Source organism: Taudactylus pleione, unplaced genomic scaffold (genome assembly GCF_031769625.1).
Source record: "Taudactylus pleione unplaced genomic scaffold, aTauple2 ptg000105l, whole genome shotgun sequence".
Classification (NCBI taxonomy): Eukaryota; Metazoa; Chordata; class Amphibia; order Anura; family Myobatrachidae; genus Taudactylus; species Taudactylus pleione.
Window position 1 is genome coordinate 11551487 of NW_028284507.1, and position 21651 is coordinate 11573137.

Consider the following 21651-nt stretch of genomic DNA (forward strand, 5'->3'; position numbering starts at 1 on the left):
TCCCCACATAATCCGTTACTAGAGCTATGGAGGGGACAAGTGAGAGAGCCTTGGAGGAGGCAGTAATAGAGCTATGAAGGGGTCAGTGAGAGAGCCTTGGAGGAGGCAGTAATAGAGCTATGGAGGGGGCAGTGAGAGAGCCTTGGAGGAGGCAGTAATAGAGCTATGGAGGGGACAGTGAGAGAGCCTTGGAGAAGGCAGTATTAGAGCTATGGAGAGGACAGTGAGAGAGCCTTGGAGGTGGCAGTATTAGAGCTATGGAAGGGACAGTGAGAGAGCCTTGGAGGAGGCAGTATTAGAGCTATGGAGGGGACAGTGAGAGAGCCTTGGAGGAGGCAGTATTAGAGCTATGGAGGGGACAGTGAGAGAGCCTTGGAGGAGGCAGTATTAGAGCTATGGAGGGGACAGTGAGAGAGCCTTGGAGGAGGCAGTATTAGAGCTATGGAAGGGACAGTGAGAGAGCCTTGGAGGAGGCAGTAATAGAGCTATGGAGGGGACAGTGAGAGAGCCTTGGAGGAGGCAGTATTAGAGCTATGGAGGGGACAGTGAGAGAGCCTTGGAGGAGGCAGTATTAGAGCTATGGAAGGGACAGTGAGAGAGCCTTGGAGGAGGCAGTATTAGAGCTATGGAGGGGACAGTGAGAGAGCCTTGGAGGAGGCAGTATTAGAGCTATGGAGGGGACAGTGAGAGAGCCTTGGAGGAGGCAGTATTAGAGCTATGGAAGGGACAGTGAGAGAGCCTTGGAGGAGGCAGTATTAGAGCTATGGAGGGGACAGTGAGAGAGCCTTGGAGGAGGCAGTATTAGAGCTATGGAGGGGACAGTGAGAGAGCCTTGGAGGAGGCAGTATTAGAGCTATGGAAGGGACAGTGAGAGAGCCTTGGAGGAGGCAGTAATAGAGCTATGGAGGGGACAGTGAGAGAGCCTTGGAGGAGGCAGTATTAGAGCTATGGAGGGGACAGTGAGAGAGCCTTGGAGGAGGCAGTATTAGAGCTATGGAAGGGACAGTGAGAGAGCCTTGGAGGAGGCAGTATTAGAGCTATGGAGGGGACAGTGAGAGAGCCTTGGAGGAGGCAGTATTAGAGCTATGGAGGGGACAGTGAGAGAGCCTTGGAGGAGGCAGTATTAGAGCTATGGAAGGGACAGTGAGAGAGCCTTGGAGGAGGCAGTAATAGAGCTATGGAGGGGACAGTGAGAGAGCCTTGGAGGAGGCAGTATTAGAGCTATGGAAGGGACAGTGTGAGAGCCTTGGAGGAGGCAGTAATAGAGCTATGGAGGGGGCAGTAATAGAGCTATGGAGGGGACAGTGAGAGAGTGTTGGAGTAGAAAGTAATAGATCTATGGAGGAGGTAGTATTAGAGACTTGGAGGAGGAATTAATAGAGCTATGGAGGGGACAGTGAGAGAGCCCTGAAGGAGGCAATAATAGAGCTATGGAGGCGGCAGTGAGAGAGCCTTGGAGGAGGCAGTAATAGAGCTATGGAGAGGGCAGTGAGAGCGCCTTGGAGGGAGCAGCTATGGAAGGGACAGTGAGATAAATATGAACGGGTAATGAGATAGCTATGAAGGGGGCAGTAAGAGTTACGGAGCAGGCAGTAAGAGCCATGGAGGGGGGAGTGAGAGAGCAATGAAGGGGGCAATGACAGAGCTATGGATTAGATAATGGCAGAAATACAGAGTGGTCAATGAGAGAGTTGTGGAGGGTAAGAGAAAGCCGTGGAGGGGCAATTAGAGAGATACGGAGGGGGCAATAAGAGAGAGCTGGGGAGGAGAAGTGAGAGGTAGAGAGGGGACAGTGAGAGAGATCTGGTACAGACAATGAGAGAGCTACTGTATGAAGGGGTGGTGAAAGCTATGGAGAGGCCAATGACAGCTATATGGAAGGGGATGCAGTTAAAATACCAACAGCCGAGAGGCCGTCTTTCTAAATCCAGGCGTCGAAATCCCGTCGCGTGTCTAATTCCAGACGCCAAAATCTAGACAGACGGCTTCCCGAACGAAGGTAAGCCGAGCAGTGTTAGTACTGGGGGGGGGGGTTAGGGACCCCCGAGGGGACTTAAGGTTAGGCACCACCCTGGGAGGGTTAGGTTTAGGGTGCTGGGAGGAGGGTTAGGTTAGGTTTAGGCACCCTTGGGGGGAGGTTAGAGTTAGGCACCACCCCGTGAGGGTTAGGTTTAGGGTACAGGTAAGTTAGGTTTAGGCACCCCCGGGGGGAGGTTAGGGTAAAGGGGCACATCCACTAGGCGATATTAATGAGCCATTGCACGATTACGACATCGTAATCGTGCAATCGCTTATTAATCGTGCACTATAATGTCAGAAACGACCATCGAAGAACGCTCTCACTGGTCGTTTCCGACATCATCGTCCGAACATGCCGGTCAATCTGCCAATAACGACAGATTGCCCATGTTCGAGGATGATGGAGGGTGCCTACACTGAACGACTAATCGTTCAGTGTAGGCACTGCAGGGGTTGGGGAACGACATATTTTATTACATAGAAAACAAAGCCCTACAAATCCCCAAAGAGCAATACAAAATACTGGCATAAAGAGAAAAAAAAACACCTTTGAAACATGAAATGTTATTAATGTGAATAGGTCTAAAATATTCTACGTCACTTAGGGGTTAAGAGGGAATGGGATCATAAATTGTTATGTCTGTAACATTTTCCCTTTCACATTTGCAAAGATTAGTGTGAGATATGGAGGTTACCCCAGCTGCACACACAGGAAGCGGCTGTGCTGGGGGTCAGTCACCTCCCTAGTGTGGCGGCAGGAGTAGGCAGCGTTACATTGTGTCACAGTCACCCTCTTGGCCGGCAATGTGCAGCTCATGGCTAGGGGCGGCTGGCTGCAGGTGATGTGAGGGGCGGTGATGGGTTAGCACTGTCCCCTCCCTGTGTGCACTTTCCCTTTCCCTATGCGGAAGTGCCGGGGCTGCGCTGCTGCTGCTTTGTGTGTGTGAGAGACAATGACCGGGGAGCACACTCGCTGTTAGTGTCTATGTGACCAACAGACATGGCCCGGGACCCCAAATGGAGAGCCACCCTGCGCTCCTACTACTGCCTCAAATTTTCCCTGTCCTTCTACTCCACCCTCTTCTCGGTAGGTCCCTGAGTGTGAGTGAATGATCAGCTTAGTCCTGGAAGTGACAGGCAGCTCATTGACAATGGAATTATTGTAATTTGTTATACCCATGAATATAATCCGTTACCTTTCTGTGTGATTGCAGCACAGTGCAGCCTGTATGAAAATATAAGACTAGCCACCATGCATGCGTGCTATTTACTATGGGTTATTGTAGTAATGGATAGTGTGGGGGTGTGGCCTTATCCCTGGCACAAAGCAGTCATGGCTCATTATTATACACACTCTGTGTATACAGATAGTACTATGTCTGCTGGCTGCACACTGATCACAGGAAACAAATTTCCAGTCATGTCAGCAAATGGGGCTTTTTATGTTAACAAATATTCTCATATATTGTGTCAATACATTATGCAATTCTGACTGTTCCTATACACACTCAAATTATTGCAATTGGATTGTCTTGCAGCCATTTCCAAAGAGCTTAGGGCCTGATTCAGACCCGGACGCAATATTGCGCTCGCTCGCACTGAGCGATTTTTTTTGCAAACTGCGCATGTGTCGCAGTGCACGTGCACGAACCAGTCTGTGCGATGGGAAAGTGCTCGCTTGTAGACCGCAGACGGGACGCTATTTTGAGTGACAGAATGTGCCGTTTGTGGGTGGTAACAGGGGAAGGTGCTTGTGAACGGGGGTGTGGATGTGCGAATGCAGGCGTGCCAGATCGTCAGAACGGCGTTTAATGGGTATGCATAATTATCAAAGTAGCGTCATTACACATGTGACTGGGTTGTATTTTAGCCTGAACTGCTCGCAATGTTGTGGTGGGAAAAGGCTACCACAAGCGCTGCGAGCAGCTCCGATGGCTCTCGATGTTCCCGATTAATCCTACAACTGCCGGAGATGACGTGTGTTGCGAGTGGCAAAGGGGCGTCTTTATACAGGTGCGAGCGCATAACGCGGCCGCTCGCTATTATTTAGTGGGCGGCTTTACGCGACGCAGTGTGAGCACATGATTTAAATAGCCGGCCTCTTTTAGCCAGCGAGCAGACGCAAATAGCATCCGGGTGTGAATTAGGCCCTTAGTCCAGTTTTTGTGCTTTATTTGATTACAGACTTGCAATGATGCTACTACTAATTAATCGCAGGTTTAGTTCACCAACATTGACTTTTAACAGATGTGCTGTTGATAAGCTATTGACTAATTTACCATTGTTGTTTGTGCTGGAAGTCTTAAATACATTGTAATTGTGTTATAGTTGGCATCTGTGTAATCAGGGCCGGTACTGGGGTGTTCGGCACTCACCTGTGAACTATAATTTTGCGGCTACCCTCCCATTTATTATAAAGGGGTGTGGTCTCACAATGAAAAGGGCGTGGCCACAGAATAGTACCCCCAATTCAAATTACGCGACACAGTAGCACAATCTTATTCATATTACACAGCACATGTTCCTTATTCACGTTACGACACACAGTATAGCTCCCTAAAACATGTTACGCCACACAGTAGTGCCCATTATTCATGTTGCGTCACACAGTATTGCTCCCTTATTCATGGTACATCACACAGTATTGCTCCCTTATTCATGTTACATCACACAGTATTGCTCCCTTATTCATGTTACGCCACACAGTAGTAGTACACATGCCACAGTAGTATTGCACCTTATCCACTTAATGCCACAGTGGTAGTGCTTCTTATACACATAATGCCACACAGTAGTGCTCCTTATACACAATGCCCACAGTAGTAGTGCCCCTACACATTATGACACACAACACTGTACTTACCTGAAGCCCTGCCCCTGGCCCGTCGCTGTCTCACAGCTCCTTGCACTCAGCACTATGGGAGAGACGTCATGACTCCTCTCCCTACACCCACTGCTGCGGGAGCCTGGAAGGCAGAGCTCAGGAGTCAGCTCCAGCCTCCGACTGCAGAGAAGGAGCCGCCGGGTGCCCGCTGGCAACTAAATCTCAGCTGGCGGACTGCAAATGGAGAAGGTGGTGGCGGCGCCTCTCAAGCCCTGTGACTCCCTGCTGCGCAGGGTCAGCTTACCGCATCGCGCTGTCTTGTTATGGCGTATGCTTATGAATCCTATGTTCCTCTATCCCAATTTTAAGAGCCTAAAGCAAAAATTAGCTAGTTCTGTTTTTACAATATTATGGTTTAATGGATAATTATTTAACAGTGAGCAAACTGGACTAGGGCTGAACATGTAAGTTATTCCTAAATGTTATGATTATTAGTCGACACAGTGTTTACTTGAGAATTAAAATATTCAATAGGAGTGTGTGTGTATTAGAAGTAACACAAATCAGCATAGCATAGGAAAATTAGACACCAACATGTATCATAGGGATTGTGCCAAAAATGTTCCCTTTTAGTGTGTGCCAGGGATCTAATTAATAAAGCATGAGGACAGGAGTACAAATAGCTACTCTCATCTAACATCTGCAAATGGGGACAGTTACCATTATACTTCTACCTGTTCCAAAAGATTGTACCCTTGGGAAGAACGGAAAAGGGTTATACTATTTAGGAGGAGATTTATCAAAGCTTCGTGGGCTATTTAGTAAACAAAATAATGTTTGTTTTTATTCAGCAGTTTTGCTGGAGAAAGCCTTTAATTTAGTTTTTTTTTTTTAATTAGTGACAAAGTGCTGTGATTTCTCTGCCTTTTGTTTTCCCTAATGACAGTGCTGCAGCCTTCATTGGTTTTGGTTTGGTCGGGGACTGCACAGAAACTGTATTTATTAAAATGAGAGAAGTGAAGTACTAACACATAACACCATCTCAGGATGGCATTATGTGGGAATCGGTATGATTTACGCAAGTCCGGCGGTTAGAATCCCGACAGCGGCTGCCCGACATGGGTGAAAATCCAGATCGTCCCTAAGGTAAGTATAGACTAACCTAATTCCCTCCCCTAACCCTCCTTAGGGGTGCCTAACCCTAACCTTCCCCCCCAGTGCCTAACCCTAATCCCCCCTCTAAGTGCCTAAACCTAACCCCCCATTCCCTGCCACCTAAACCTAAGTCCCCTGGGGGGGTGCCTAGCCCTAAGTCCCCCCCAGGTGTGCCTAACCCTAACCCTCCCTCCCCCTAGCCTGACCCTAACCTCCCAGGGGGGTGCCTAACCCTAAGTCCCCCCGGGAGCCCTAAACCTAACCCCCCCCTGCGGCTGTCGGCGCCCGGCATCCCTTCGATCGGGATGCCGGGCGCCGGTCTCCCGGCGGCGTTAAAATTGCAGGCGTCTAAATTTAGACACTTGTCATTTAACCCTCGCCGGGCTAAAGCAGTCTGGAAGCCGGCTGTCAGGATTAGGTCCGCCGGCTTCCCGACTGCATACCCATTATGTGCATCCTCAGGGCAGATAAGTAGAAAGACCGTTCTCTTCCTGCTTTCTCCTATATTGGTTTGCGTCCTTTGGCCGGGAGACTCATGCGCACAGGGCACATATGCCGTATTTTGCAAAAGATGACATTTGGTTCTGTTATCTAATAGCCAGGACTGACCTTTACCACTAGGTCTGTCCAGGCACCCAATAAAATATAAATATGGAGATAAAAAGAAAGCGAAAAACGGCGATGTTTTAATGCCGCTTTTCGCTTTTCTTTTTCGGTAGAGCCCCAGGGGAGAGAGAAAGTACCAACCAATCAGCTCCTATTTTTCAAACACATCCTGTAAAGTGACAGTTAAGAGCTGATTGGTTGTTACTTGATCTCTCTCCAAGCTTTTCTAAATCTCCCCTCTAATTTCTTAATTTACTTTTTTTTTTTTTACTGCACAAAGACCCATATATTATATATACATTACTAGTTAGATTCTGGTAAAACTGGACTTCTCATTTTATTAAAAGCTTAATTCTGCTGACTACTTTATTTAACCACACTCCCAAGTCGCAATTCTTGGACAATTGTGCATGCAATCGAAGGTTGTTGAGAAGCTGCCAGTAGGATAACTTCTGCCTTCCAGGAGCCATTTGAGTAGCTTCATTGCAACAACCTCCTATTTGCGTCTGTACTTTTAATGGGAGTGTCTAGTGGCTGTGGGGCAGGAAGAAGATGCTTCACCATCATTCCATTTGTGTATGAAATAAAAGCATTCTCTGCCTGCCCGACGGCAGCCAGACGCGCCCATGATTGCGTGGTCACATAGTTGCTGGGCATGTTTATGTTATCATAGATAGCACATAGCTCATAGCATATATTTGAATGATTGGTGAACAGCCAGCAAAATACACAAGATTGTCAGGAGGTTTCACCGCACTGTAAGGTCGAAGTCTGTAACCATCCACCCATCAGAGTGCAAGCAGTAGTCTACTGGTTATGATGGCACACTAGAACAGGCAAATTGTTGTCCAGCATGCTGTGAGACAGTGTGGGGACACAGGAGGGGTACTGTATTTTTTGGAATCCCATTTTGTCACCAAGAGAGTTATATGAACTTTATTGTAAAGCCATCTGAGATAGTGAGTTTGCAAAGTATATTAGCCTCCAGAACAGGGTTGGCATGCTTTGCTTTATTTTTTATAATATTGTATATGTTCCATATATGCTCCGTCGTGCGCATGCGCGAGACCCGGATAGCGACGGGCAATCCGTCGCTCTGGGTCTCGCATCAAAGGGGGCGTGCTGTCGATGTTGAGTGACAGCACGCCCCCTTTGGTGGGTGGGCCGGGGGAGAGGCTGCCCAGATGGAGGCATTCCCATGAGAACGTCTACCGTCTGGGGGCGGGGCTTGCGGCCACGAGATCCTACCACAAGGGTCTCGTCGCAAGCCCGATGGTCTTGACCATCAGACCATCATCCTGGCCGCTCGCATTAGCTGTGGGTGGTCACCCACAGCTATGCCAGCGGCCAGGAGGCCGTTCTTAAAAAGAAAAAAAAAAGACCGGCCCTGATTCAGAGCGAGCGCTCTTTCAGAGCAACCAGCTCTGAATCAGGGCCAGAGTTTGGGAAACCCTGGTTAGTTGTTCAACAGTAATGATTATTTGTCGGACAACTAACATTTATAGGTGTGCCCAATGGTATTACTAATGCTAACAGGTCTGCATTTGGATTCCAGTGCTGTGAATTTTGACTGATTGATGGATTTGCCACAGAATTAGTCCCTGTCCACGAGAGTAAAGGAATCCAACTATAGAAGTTACAATATAGCAGAGAGTAGGGCAGTGGTTCCCAAACTTTCTCAGTTTGAGGCACCCTTAAGGTTTCCATCATTTTTTCAAGGCAACCCTAAACCAAAATAAGTATTTATAACCCTAACCCAGTGGTCCTCAAACTCTGTCCTCAAGACCCTACACAGATCATATTTTCAGGTGTAATCATTACTCACTGACACATTTTAAATGTTCCGCAGGTGAAGCTAATTATTTCACTTGTAATTTTGTGAGGAGACCTGGAAAACATGCACTGTTTGTGGTCCTGAGGACCGTTTGAGAATCTGTGCCCTAACCCTTTGCCCCCCCACCCCCCTTACTTTTAGGTGTGATCGCCAGTGCTATTCTGCAGCATTGCTCCTCAGATCAGATCAGACACAGGGGGTCATTCAGACCCGCTCGCAAGCGGGTCGATGTTCCCCAATGCGCATGCGCACGACGGAGGGAGCTCCGTCGTGCGCATGCGCGAGACCCGGGGAGTGACGGGCTTTCCATCGCTCCGGGTCTCGCACCAAAGGGGGCGTGCTGTCGATGTTGATTGACAGCACGCCCCCTTTGGTGGGCGTGCCAGGGGCGTGAATCAGCTCTGAATCAGGCCCACAGTTTGGGAACCACTGGGGTAGGATCTTTTTGCAGTTGAAGCCCAAAGGAGGTATTTTTGAAAGACAGAAATATGTTCCAATATTAATCTATCTTCCTACAATCCCAAAAGCTGCAGTCTCTGTTACATTTCAGGTAATGACCACTTCATCAGCTATAATGAGGCAGATGTACTAAGCTCTGGAAAGTGATAAACTACCAGCCACTCAGCTCCTAACTGTCATGTTACAGGCTGTGTTTGAAAAATGACAGGAGCTGATTGGTTGGTAGTTTATGACTCTCCAATGTATCACTTTCCAGAGCTTAGTGTAATTTCATTAGGCTTTGGATATGAATATTTGCAGGATGTAAATATTTCAATAATATAAATGTTTGGTTAGTGTGTCTGAAAACTGCATCAGTGGCGGCTCCTATCTGTTACCTACTGGGGGTTTGGGCTCTCTGACGGGCTCTGCAGCTGGCTTGTGCGTATGCGTGGATATTGACAAGTAGCCCAGGCTTCTAGGTAATGCATTCGCCGCAGCCCTAGAAGCCAGATACGGCTGCCATTATAGCAGGGGTGTGACTTTCCATTGGAAGCGATCTCTCTGCTAATCACAGTCTGGACTGGCAGTCCCAGTGAGGGAAAAAACACCTCGCCCTGGGACTGCCTGTCTGGCTATGATTAGCAGGAAGCGCTTCCAACAGGAAGCCACTGCTAGTGTGTCCTGCAGCCCCTAGGCAAAATTGGACTGCATATAAGGCACACATTCCTCCATGAGGCATGCGTCATATGACGGAATAAGGGGTTATCCGAATGGAGAAGCTCCTTGTAGAGAAACCTTTATTGGGAACGCTATCTAAACCAGTGGTTCTCAAACTTTTTTTCTGACGTGGCACACTGAAGAGTGACATCCACATACGTGACACAAATTTATTTATTAATAAATTCTTTATTTTTGAGTTCGAAAAGTCTGACAGCATATGAAAACAATGACATATCAATATCACATTAGTAAGATATAAGGGGTAGCAAGCCATTTTTTTTTTTATCCGATCAAACATCACATTCTACAATCACGTATATCAACATGTATATAGAAACATTTTGCGAAATAGAGACATATACATCAAACCGTTTCTAAAGTTGAGGGGGGGGGGGAGGAGACGGAGGAGGGAAGAAAGTACGGGGTTTGGGAACAACAAAAAGGTGCCATGGTGAATTAAAAGACTCCAAAATGACGACGGTCAAATAAAACTTGCGCTAAATTAAATATGTCTATGTCTGAATCCTAGGGAGAAGAGCTTTATATAAGGGAGATGACTTAAACTCCATCCATCCACACCAAGTGGCAACAAAATCTGAATGCTTCTCTAGGGCTGTGTGATAAACATCCTCCATATATATGTATATAAAAGTCTAATTCCCACCAATCCCATACCGAAGGTGCCACCACTGAGCGCCAGTGTACTGGAACAACTACTCTAGCTGCATTATTTATTTGCTTAAGGAGGGATTTTTTTCTACCGGGAAATAGGTATGTTTGTGTATGAGAGTAACCACAAATCCGATCCCGTCAGAACCCCGAATTTGAGACTAATGTTATAATTTTGTACCAAAAGGGGGAAATTAGGGGGCAGTCCCACCATATGTATCAGAGTACCTCTATCTGTATCTGTGCCATATCACCAATATAGAGGAGAAACTGTGTTATGTAATATAACCGGACACCGGTTCCATCTTGTCAAGAGCGTATATTGAGTTTCCAGAACTTCTAAGCTAGAGGAGCATACAGAGATAATTTGAAAGTCCTTCTCCAAATTTATATGTATACCACGCTGTATAAGGTCACCAACCCAAGTCTCACAGAATGATGGGTTATAAGGAAAGTGGGCAGATAAAAGGATTTGATAGATACCTCCCTCCATAAGGACGCCGTCTGACCTGAAGTCCCAGGTGAAAAAGGATTATCTAAAATAGGAGTAAGAGGAGATATCGGTGAAGAAATTCCCTGCCGAAGACGCAATTTTTTTCATAATAAAAAAGTGGGGCCTACTGTGGGGTGATCCGAGTTTATAATTTTGGAGCACCATGGGACAATGTTCAGGCGAAGATTGGTAGAGGATAATTCCAGTTCTACCCACTGTATCCTCTCTGAACCCCTGGTCCAATCTAATATCCTGTGTAAACTCTTAGTCTGATAATAAGCAGAGATCATGGGTAATTGCTGGCCAATCTGCGTTTTTCGTCTAAAAAGATGTATGTGTTTAAACCTGGGTTTTCGTCCAAACCCCCCCCCCCCTTCCCAAACAAAGGTACGAATGACTTTGTGCTTCTCAGATAAATATCTAGGGGGGAGTTTTAGGGCTATGCGACACAAAATTTTAAAGATATAAAAATAAATGTAAATGAGCCTTATTTGTACCCAATGGTTGGGTACGGGATGCCGGTGGTCAGAATACCGGTGGCGGCATCCCGACCTAGTTACAATGCTGACACCTAAAGGTAAGTACTGCTAACCTAACCCACCCTCCCCGGTGTCTAACCCTAACCTCCCCCCCCCCTAGTGCCTAAACCTAAGCCTCCCTCCCCGCACACTAAACCTAACCCTCCCACCTTAGTGCCTAACCCTAAACCTCCCCCTAGTGCCTAACTCTAATGCTAACTCTCCCCCTAACCCCGCTACTTATTTTCGGGATTCTGGCGGTTGGGATTCCAGCGTCTGCATTCTGACCGCTGGAATCCAAGCGGTCGGGATTCTTACCGCATCCCGTACCCAGAGCGCACACTCTCAGCAATGTTTTACTTACAAAACACCCCTCCCCCCGTTCTCATTAACCATTGTAGTTTACTTACCTTAGGACTCCTTTCTTCTTCATTACCTCTTAGTCTCCCGTTCTACTGAGTCTGCGTTGACTGCTCCAGGATCCTCTCTGTGACAGACGTCATGATGCTGAGACTGCTGCAGCTGCCTGTCTGCTCCCAGCTACTCTCTGATGTGGCAGGAAGCCAGGGGGTGGATGGGACGTTGCTTTGACAAGCCTACGCAGTATCCGTGGTGCAGGGTGGATAGCTGGAAAGCACACTCTCATCCCCTTGCTCTGCTGATTGGTCGGAGTGCGTCCTGGAGCAGGGGGAATAGTGGAAAAGCACACTCTCCTCCCCTTTCTCTGCTGATTCGCTGGAGCTCGTCCTGCAGGACCCAGCCTTTTTCTTTTTTTGTCACCTGGCTGCCATTGTGAGTTACACATTAAAGGTGCCCATCCACTAGAAGACATGAAAACGACTGCACGATTATGACATTGTAATCGTGCAGTCGTTTGTCAGTCTTTGATGAGCCTTCACTGAACGATCAGTTGTTCAGTGTAGGCTCATCAATCATCTGCAAACATGCCCAACCTGACATTATCGTCAGGTTGTCCAGCATGTTTGCACGATGATAGATGTCTAAATGACCAGCGGGCACGCGCATCGCTGGTCATTTTAGACACTTTTGCAAACTATTTACAAACGATTGAACGATCATTATCATTCAATTGCTCAACTTGTCTAGTGGATGGGCACCTTAAGGTGTCGCACCAGAAGTAGTCTAGTCCAATTTGATGTGAACAAGCGTCAGCACATAATGCCGAATTAGCAAGCACATGAAAAATTTCCGAAGTGATAGTGTAAATCTTTCCCTTATGTGTTCATAGGAGTAAATGGTTCCCCCTGGGTCAAAAATGTGCCTAATACGAGAAATGGGGGAAATTAAATAGCTTGTGACTTGCAGACATCACCAGCAAGTCTGAATGATGGTTGGTTTAGCCTTTTATATGGTTACCACTTTAAAACATTTTGTAGACTCGCCGGAACTCGCTGAGGCTAATGCGTTTCCCCCAATGCCTTCATCTGTCCAATGTTAGTTTAGAGTAGATCACAGTTTTATTCTCTATGTTGCAATGACAGGGGGCATGTTTTTTCCAGAGTTAGTGAATGGTTTATATTGTGCAGATCATGGGATTCAATGTATATAAAGTCTGGCAGAGGAGACAGTTGGAAAATCTCTCAGTATACAAGTTTCCATGGGACTACCTTTAAACTGAGCTTGGTGTTTCTCATGTTGCAGCTCTGAGAGAGGGAAGATTTCAGATTTGTTAAAATTGATTTTGTAGCCAGCAAAGGATTTGTTTAGTCTAATGGTGCATACACACGGTCATATTTGTCAGATCTGTCAGATGAATGATTTAACAATTTTACCAAAGATTTGAACGATTTTTGACTGCATTATAATAAATGGAATCGTCCAAGTCTGACTGCAAACACATCAGATGTCAGATATTGTTGTCTGACCATCGGGAACGCGCATCGTTCATCGTCCATCGTTCAGGCATGTCAGATATGTCAGATTTTCTTTCAGATATGAACGATTGAATGATTTTTTAAAATCATTATCGTTCAGATCTGAAGAAAAATCTGACCATGTGTATGCACCATTAATACTGCGGGAACTGCAGTTTCCAGATTATAAGGGGTATATTTACTAAAGTGCAGGTTTTTAGAAGTGGAGTTGTTGACTATAGCAACCAATCAGATTCTAGCTTTATCTAGAAAGTGCTAGATAAATGATCAGTAGAATCTGATTAGTTGCTATGGACAATACCTCCACTTCTAAAAACTTGCACTTTTGTAAATATACCCCTAAATTAGCAGCATTCTAAGTCATCTGCAGACAAAGCAAGCATGCATACTTGCTACCCAAATAAAATTATTTTTTAGAAACTAAATTTAATCTGCAGACAAACTCTTCAGGTCCAAGAGCAGTGTGCTTTGCTGCTTATGATTTCATAAAATCAAGGCACATAAGATCCAGCCACAATTAATGAAGTCAAACACTTTAACCAACATGAGGCTTCACAGCTCTGCCAGCCACTAGTGTAGACATCCATCCTACTGTAGTATAAAGCTGGGTACATAACTATACAATTCTCTGCCCGATCACCTGGGCCAACGATTGTATAGGTGTATATGCAGGACTGTTGCAGGATCATTAGCTGATAACCGGCTTATAATGCTCCAGCTTATAACGGTCGGATCGGTAGGTTGCATCTTATGTGCTGTGTAATATATATCAACCCGACCTCCCGATCCTATAGGAGCCCATACACACTGAGCTATTTCTAGCAGTGTGTACGGGGGTTGGGTATGAAATCCCATGCAGACGCCGGAAGCCCGAAACAGCAAAATCCCGACGGGGCATGTAAGTATGCTAACCCTACCCTTCTCCCACCCCTAACCCTCCCTTAGAGGTGCTTAACCCTAAAACTCTAGGGGTGGTGCCTAAACCTAACTCCCCTTCCCGCACACTATACCTAACCCTCCCGGGGGGTGCCATATACTTCCCACCGGTTGTACCTAACCCGCCCTTTCACCTGGCCTAACCCTGACCCTCCCAGGGGGGCCTAACCTTAAGTCCCCCAGGGGTGCCTAAAACTAACTTCCCCCATCCCCGCGGCTAACAGCTAACCCTTCCCACTTACCTTCATTCAGGAAGCCGTCTGTTGGAATTCCGTTGTCGGGCTAACGATAGGCTTGTCGGTATTTAGGCGCTTATCTTCAGTACTAAGTCGGGATTTCAACGCCGGGATTCTGTCAGACGGCGTTGGGGTCTGAAAAGGGTCTGACATATTTAGGGCTAAGTCAATCAGTCAAATAGATCTCATGATCCACAGAGAAAGAAGCAAAATAGGAAAGAAATAAGAAAGACATAAAAATACTGATTTTCTTTTAAGAACATTTATACAGAAATACAAATGAAGCAACTTTATGTGCCTTCCTTTTCCCTGGCCTTCCTTTTCCCTGGCCTTCCTTTTCCCTGGCCTACCTTTTCCCTGGCTAGTTTACTTTATGGACTTAAGAACTGTTTTTTTTAATAGGCTGTCCTTGACACCTGGTGTACAAAGCACTGGAATCAGTAGCCATACTAAACAAATGGCACTGCTTTATTAAAACCCTTCCATTAGAAAGAATTTCAAATAAGCCATTATAAATACAATCTGAAAGTGGACTAGAACAGACTTGTAAACTGAACTGTTTATACATGCATTGTATTTCGTTTGTGTTACATTAAAGGCAATACCTTTTAATTCTCTACAGATCAGTCTCATTATGTTGGATGCTCCCTGCTCTGAGCAGGTCAAAGAAACCAGTAAATAAGAGATTGTCGCTATCTTTGCTAGTCTCACGGCCATTCTTGTCTGACAATCTTCCCAGGCAACTGTGTAAGAATTGGGTTGAAGACTACAAGTTTTTTTTTATACCAAGTTATTGAAGTACTGGCCTATATATATATATATATATATATATATATATATATATATATATATATATATATATATAATGTGTGTGTGTGTATATATATATATATATATATATATATATAATGTGTGTGTATATATATAATGTGTGTATATATATATATATATATATATATATATATATATATATATATATATAATGTGTGTGTATATATATGTATATAATATTGTGTGTATATATATATATATATATGTGTATATATATATATATATATGTATGTGTATATATATATATATACATACAGAGAGTGTATTGGCACACTCTATGGGCTTCAAAGTAACACTCGCTACCACAGCATTGGTAGCGGCAAGTGTTACTTTGAAACCCGTGGAGTGCGCCAATACACTCTCTGTATTTATTGGAAATCATTTTCCCAGGAGGTCATTTTGTGGAGATACAGGGCAAAAATATACCATCAGATACCCATTAACTTGCTCAAGCTCGTTTGTAGTATATTTTATCAAATGCCCGTGCGGATACTATTATGTTGGTAAGACGATCCGTTCCTTTAAGGAACGGATGGCACTACACAGATCCGCAATTAGGATGGCCCTTAATGGTAAACTGTCGGAGCAACCAGTTGCCCAACATTTTTTTGAACAAAGGCACAATATGGCTAATCTCAGACATATGGTCATCGACCATATTCCCTTGAATCCCCGGGGCAGAGATAGACACAGAGCCCTTCTCCAATTGGAGACAAAATGGATCTATCTGCTTGATACTGTTAAACCTAAGGGTCTCAATGATCAATTGTCTTTTGCATCTTTCTTTTAATTAGGGCAATTTCCATCTATACTTATCTATAAGATGTTTGATATGTAGGTTTGTTTTGTGAAGTAGATTATCTACCTGACTACGGTTAGGTGTAACATACTTTATGGCACATTGTAGTGCTATTTATGTGTCGTTTTTCTCTCCAATAATGTGGTCATAACAGTTTTGTGCCAATTGTTGTAATATGAGTACAGCAATGCTTGTATTTGTTTACATGTATTATGAAGTAAGTTGGTGCAGGTATACAAGGAAGTACGTGAGCTTAACGATACTCTATAGGTTAGATCGCTATGTTTCCATCATGGATATTTTATACTCTATATTTGTACGTTGTTTGTTTGTGTAAAGTTTTGTTCTAAGTAACGTTGTTTGGTTGCCCGGGTGATGGGACGGCCCCGATGACGTCACAGTCATGTGATGTTGATTGAGCGGGAGCCGGAAACTGAACAGCGGTCAATCAGACACACCGGGTGAGACACCTAGGGTATATAAGGTCTGTTTTATTACACTTTTATGTATGTCCTGATGACGAGTTGTGTATTAAACTCGAAACGTTGACCCAGCGACTGGCTCTTGGCTATTACTACTGTGATAGGATCACTGGTAAAGTGGTTTGTGGCAGGTACATTTGTCCCAGATTCCTGTCTTATGTGTTAAAATCCCCAGGAGAAAGTCTGCAGTGTAGCAGGCTTGAGTTTCGGCTTTTTGAAAGGCCGGTTTGGGACCTGGGGGTTGTGGGTGAGAGGAGAGGGAGGGCTCCACCCACGGCCACTCCAGGTTTTGGTTCTCGCAGCCTGGTATCAGGCTTGTTAGTTTTCCACCTGAGAGTGGCCAATATAAGCCTAGTGTGTTGAGGGCTGATTGTCTCACCTGGGAGAGCAGACAGGGAGTTTGCTGAGAGACACTTGGAAAACCTATCTGTGAAGGTTGTGCTGTGTTTTTGTTGCTGGCGAGGGCATTAGGCCCTGCCAGGTTCTGGTAGTGAGGGAACTACCTGTGAAGTTAGTGCCCCGACAGGGCTAGGATTTATGTTTATGTTTTCTTTATGTTTGTTTCTGACATTGTACAATAAAGACTGGCGCCGAACAGCTTGTACTTGCATCCAGACTGGTGTGCTGCTTCCCTGCTGCTGTGTGTGTGTGTAAGGAAGGAGTCCTCTACCCAGGAGAGGGACCCCCTAACCTAACTGTGTCACAATATGGTGGAGAATGCAGGCACCCACACACACTGAAGTTGCAGCAAGAGGAACACTTTCCGTTTAAAAATTAAAGGGACAGACACCCAATTTGTGAGTGTGGAAATAACACTGTGTCCTTGGAGTCCCATAGAGGAGGCGTCAGCCAATGCTCAGAGAGGCAAGGTTCAGCTTCCAACCTACACCCCAGGACAAAATGGAGGACATGATTAAGGCCTTGCTCCAAGCTACAGCAGCTCAGCAGGAATCTACCAGAGCTCAGCAGGAGACTAACAGACTTCAACAGGTCGCCATTGAGGAAACCCGCCAGGCCTTAGCGGAAAACAGCCAGGCCATAAGAGAGGTGGTACAGCACCTGGTCGCCCGGCCCAGAGATGTTAATACTGGTCCTCCCACCACCACTCACTCCGTACGAGCCAGTCACTTCCTCCAAAAGATGACTTCGGGCGATGATGTGGAGGCCTATCTCGCCGCATTTGAAAGAACGGCCGAAAGGGAGAGTTGGCCCCAGGAGCAGTGGGCAAGTCTGGTGGCACCTTTTTTGTCTGGGGAGCCACAAAAAGCATATTTCGACTTATGCCTGGCTGATGCCAAGGACTATAAAAAACTAAACCAGGAGATCCTAACTCGCTTGGGAGTCACCACCTTTGTTCGTGCCCAAAGGGTCCACCGCTGGGAGTTCCATATGGACAAGCCTCCACGTTCACAGATGCATGACCTCGTCCATCTGTCCTCAAAATGGCTACAGCCCGAGACGCTGACGGGACCACAGATCGTGGAAAGGGTCGTGATGGACCGGTACCTGCGATCATTACCTGCGACTCTGCGCAAGTGGGTGAGCCATGCAGACCCTAAGACCGCGGACCAGTTGGTCGAGCTAGTGGAGAGGTACGTGGCGGCTGAGGAGTATGCCCCACCAAGCCCCGATGGCGCACCGGCGAACTCCCACAGACACTGGTAAGACTGTTCCAGGGGAAAAGGGTGCTGGGCGGTGGGATGTACCTAAGACTGAGGGTGTAGAACCTGGAGACAGGCCTGCCAGGCCAGGAAGGTTCTTGCCCCGTAAACGGCTAGACATTAATATGATTCAGTGTTTCCAGTGTGGTGACTTCGGCCATATTTCCACTAATTGTTCACTTACAACTGAACCTATGCAATGTGATACTGCTCATGTCTACCGCAGGGGGTCTTTCTTTGCACAGACAGCCTGTACGGCTGACCGGCAGGCTGAGACTGATAAGCACATGTGTGTACTCACTGTAGATGGCAACCGAGTAGAGGCACTGTTAGACTCTGGTAGCTTGGTGACACTTATAAAAGCTGAGCTGGTGAACCCCTTGCGGCGTGAGGGGAAAACTGTTGATGTGACCTGCATACATGGGGATAATCGATATTATGTTACTGCCGAGGTGAACATCGAGACACCATGTGGCTCTGCTATAGTTTCTGTGGGTTTGATGCCTGGTCTTGTGTACGATGCAATATTGGGGAGAGACTTTGTTCACTTCTGGAAATTGTGGGAAAGCCGTTTTGGTCCAGAAGTGAACAACCCCGGTCCACTTGAGAAGGTTGTCGATATAGTGGAGGAGGGAGTTTCTTCTGAGTCAGAGTTATTCCCTTTTCCTACTATGGTTGGCGAACTAGAGAATGCGGAGCGTGACGGTGGCCCGCCAACTGATGTGCCTCCCATTGAGGTGGGAAGTGTTGTTGGGCCAGTGGATCATCTGCCTGATTTAGAGGTCAGAAGAGAGGTCTTTGCCGTGGAGCAGTTGAATGACCCTACTTTGGTAAAAGCCAGGGAGAATGTAAAAGTAGTTGATGGTAAACCCATAGACCCTGTTAGTCCTTTGTCCTATCCCCACATGGCAATGTGTCAGGATTGGTTATATCAGGTGACTAAGAAGGGGAAAGATGTTGTGGAACAACTAATAGTTCCCAAAGCCTACAGAAGAACAGTGTTGGATCTGGCCCATGGTCGTATAACGGCAGATCATCTAGGGGTAGAGAAAACCACTGAGCGAATAATGCAGAGGTTTTTCTGGCCCGTGCTTCATAAAGAGGTATTTGACTTTTGCGCATCCTGCCCTGAGTGTCAGTATCATGCTCCCAGACCACGTTTTAAGGGACCACTAGTTCAATTGCCTATTATAGAGGTGCCGATAGTGAGGGACGGCAAGGTATTTAACCACTCTTGACCTAACCAAAGGGTATTGGCAAGTACCGTTAACCGAGAGCGCCAAACAAAAGACAGCTTTTTCAGCGCCAGAGGGCTTGTTTCAGTACAAAATGTTGCCCTTCGGGCTACATGGGGCACCTGCTACCTTCCAAAGAATGATGGACAGGATTCTAAGGCCCCATAGATGGTATGCGGCTGCTTATCTGGATGACGTGGTCGTTCATAGTCCTGATTGGCAGTCTCACTTACCCAGGGTTCAAGCAGTGTTGGACTCCATCTATAAGGCAGGTTTGACAGCCAACCCAAAAAAGTGTTGTCTAGGCATGGAGGAAGTAAAATATCTGGGATACACCATTGGCAGAGGCCTGATAAAGCCTCAGCTCAATAAAGTTGATGCCATACAAAACTGGCCACGGCCTCTGAATAAGAAGCAGGTGAGAGCCTTCTTGGGAATTACGGGGTACTACAGGAGGTTTATACCCAACTTTGCCACCATGGCAGTCCCACTGACTGACCTGACCAAAGGCAAACAAAAAGTCATGGTAGAATGGAGTCCTGAGGCAGAGAAAGCTTTTCAGGAGTTGAAAGTAGAGTTGTGTTCCCAACCAGTCCTGATGACTCCTAATTTTGAAAGGGAATTCATAGTACAAACCGATGCATCAGAAGAAGGTATAGGAGCGGTCCTGTCCCAGAACAAGGAGGGTGAGGAACACCCTATTTTCTATCTTAGCAGAAAGTTGAATGTACATGAGAGAAACTATGCCACAGTGGAGAAGGAGGCGTTGGCCATAAAGTGGGCGTTAGAGGCTCTCAGGTACTACTTGGTCGGAAGAAAGTTCAAATTGATCACTGACCATGCCCCTCTGAAGTGGATGTCTGAAAATAAGGACAGTAATGCGAGAATTACAAGATGGTTCTTGGCGTTACAAACATTTAAATTTTCAGTGGAACACAGGCCAGGAAGCCAGCTGGCCAATGCTGGCGCGTTGTCACGCATTCATTGTTTGGGGGATTCAGTTGTTCCGCCCCACAGGTCGAAACAAAGGGGGGGGATATGTGATAGGATCACTGGTAAAGTGGTTTGTGGCAGGTACATTTGTCCCAGATTCCTGTCTTATGTGTTAAAATCCCCAGGAGAAAGTCTGCAGTGTAGCAGGCTTGAGTTTCGGCTTTTTGAAAAGCCGGTTTGGGACCTGGGGGTTGTGGGTGAGAGGAGAGGGAGGGCTCCACCCACGGCCACTCCAGGTTTTGTTTCTCGCAGCCTGGTATCAGGCTTGTTAGTTTTCCACCTGAGAGTGGCCAATATAAGCCTAGTGTGTTGAGGGCTGATTGTCTCACCTGGGAGAGCAGACGGAGTTTGCTCAGAGACACTTGGAAAACCTATCTGTGAGGGTTGTGCTGTGCTTTTGTTGCTGGCGAGGGCACTAGGCCCTGCCAGGTTCTGGTAATGAGGGAACTACCTGTGAAGTTAGTGCCCCGACAGGGATAGGATTTAAGTTTATGTTTTCTTTATGTTTGTTTCTGACATTGTACAATAAAGACTGGCGCCGACCAGCTTGTACTTGCATCCAGACTGGTGTGCTGCTTCCCTGCTGCTATGTGTGTGTGTAAGGAAGGAGTCCTCTACCCAGGAGAGGGACCCCCTAACCTAACTGTGTCACACTACTTATACATTAAGACCGGAGAGTGACCCTGATCCTGCCTGCTCTATTTGATTCTTTACAGTGTGCACCACGGCGAGTATTCATATTGTTATTGGAGTGCCTACCCCTACTGCATTTTTGATATTCACAGCACTGACCAGTGTCAGTGCTCTACTGTGTATGTGCACCCTACGCTGCTTTAACCTTTGGCGCTCATCAGTTCATGACACGCTACCACTGGATACCAACTAGTCTGTGCATATTTGGCACAGTGCATTGTGGCTTTTAAATACTTCATGGTGGATATCTGTATGCTGGAATTGACAATTTTTCTCTATGTTTACTTATACCAGCTGTACTATAAGTGATTTGATGTGGTGCTCAGACATGTTTATAGTAATGGCTTCACTTACCTAACCTACATCTTTTTATGCATACCATCTACCGTTGCAAAGCCCATATGATAAGTAGTGATTCACATCAATACCGGATTGGAATGTAAGAACTATCGATGTCCTGTTCAGTAAAAATCGATATTGAATCTCACACAGCATAAAAATCAACAAATTGCCTTATCTACTATTAGTGGACATTCGTGGATCCAATGAACTGCTCAGAAATGTTCTTATTAATGGCTTTACTGAATTAGATTACAGTGCTTATGTACATG

The 21651-nt window shown here is 46.1% G+C and overlaps 1 protein-coding gene across 2 annotated transcripts in view; it reads left to right on the forward strand.

Moving 5' to 3' along the window:
* The first annotated feature begins 2838 nt into the window (after window positions 1–2838).
* Window positions 2839–21651, forward strand: part of LOC148525572 (tetraspanin-15-like) — a 240495-nt gene continuing 221682 nt past the window's right edge. Inside the window, exon 1 of one of the 2 annotated variants that reach the window (XM_088470889.1) lies at window positions 2839–3106. In XM_088470889.1, coding sequence (XP_088327015.1) covers window positions 3020–3106 — 87 coding nt within the window. In that variant the 5' untranslated portion in view covers window positions 2839–3019. The remainder of the gene's footprint in view (window positions 3107–21651) is intronic. The other variant, XM_088470888.1, reaches the window with a different exon arrangement.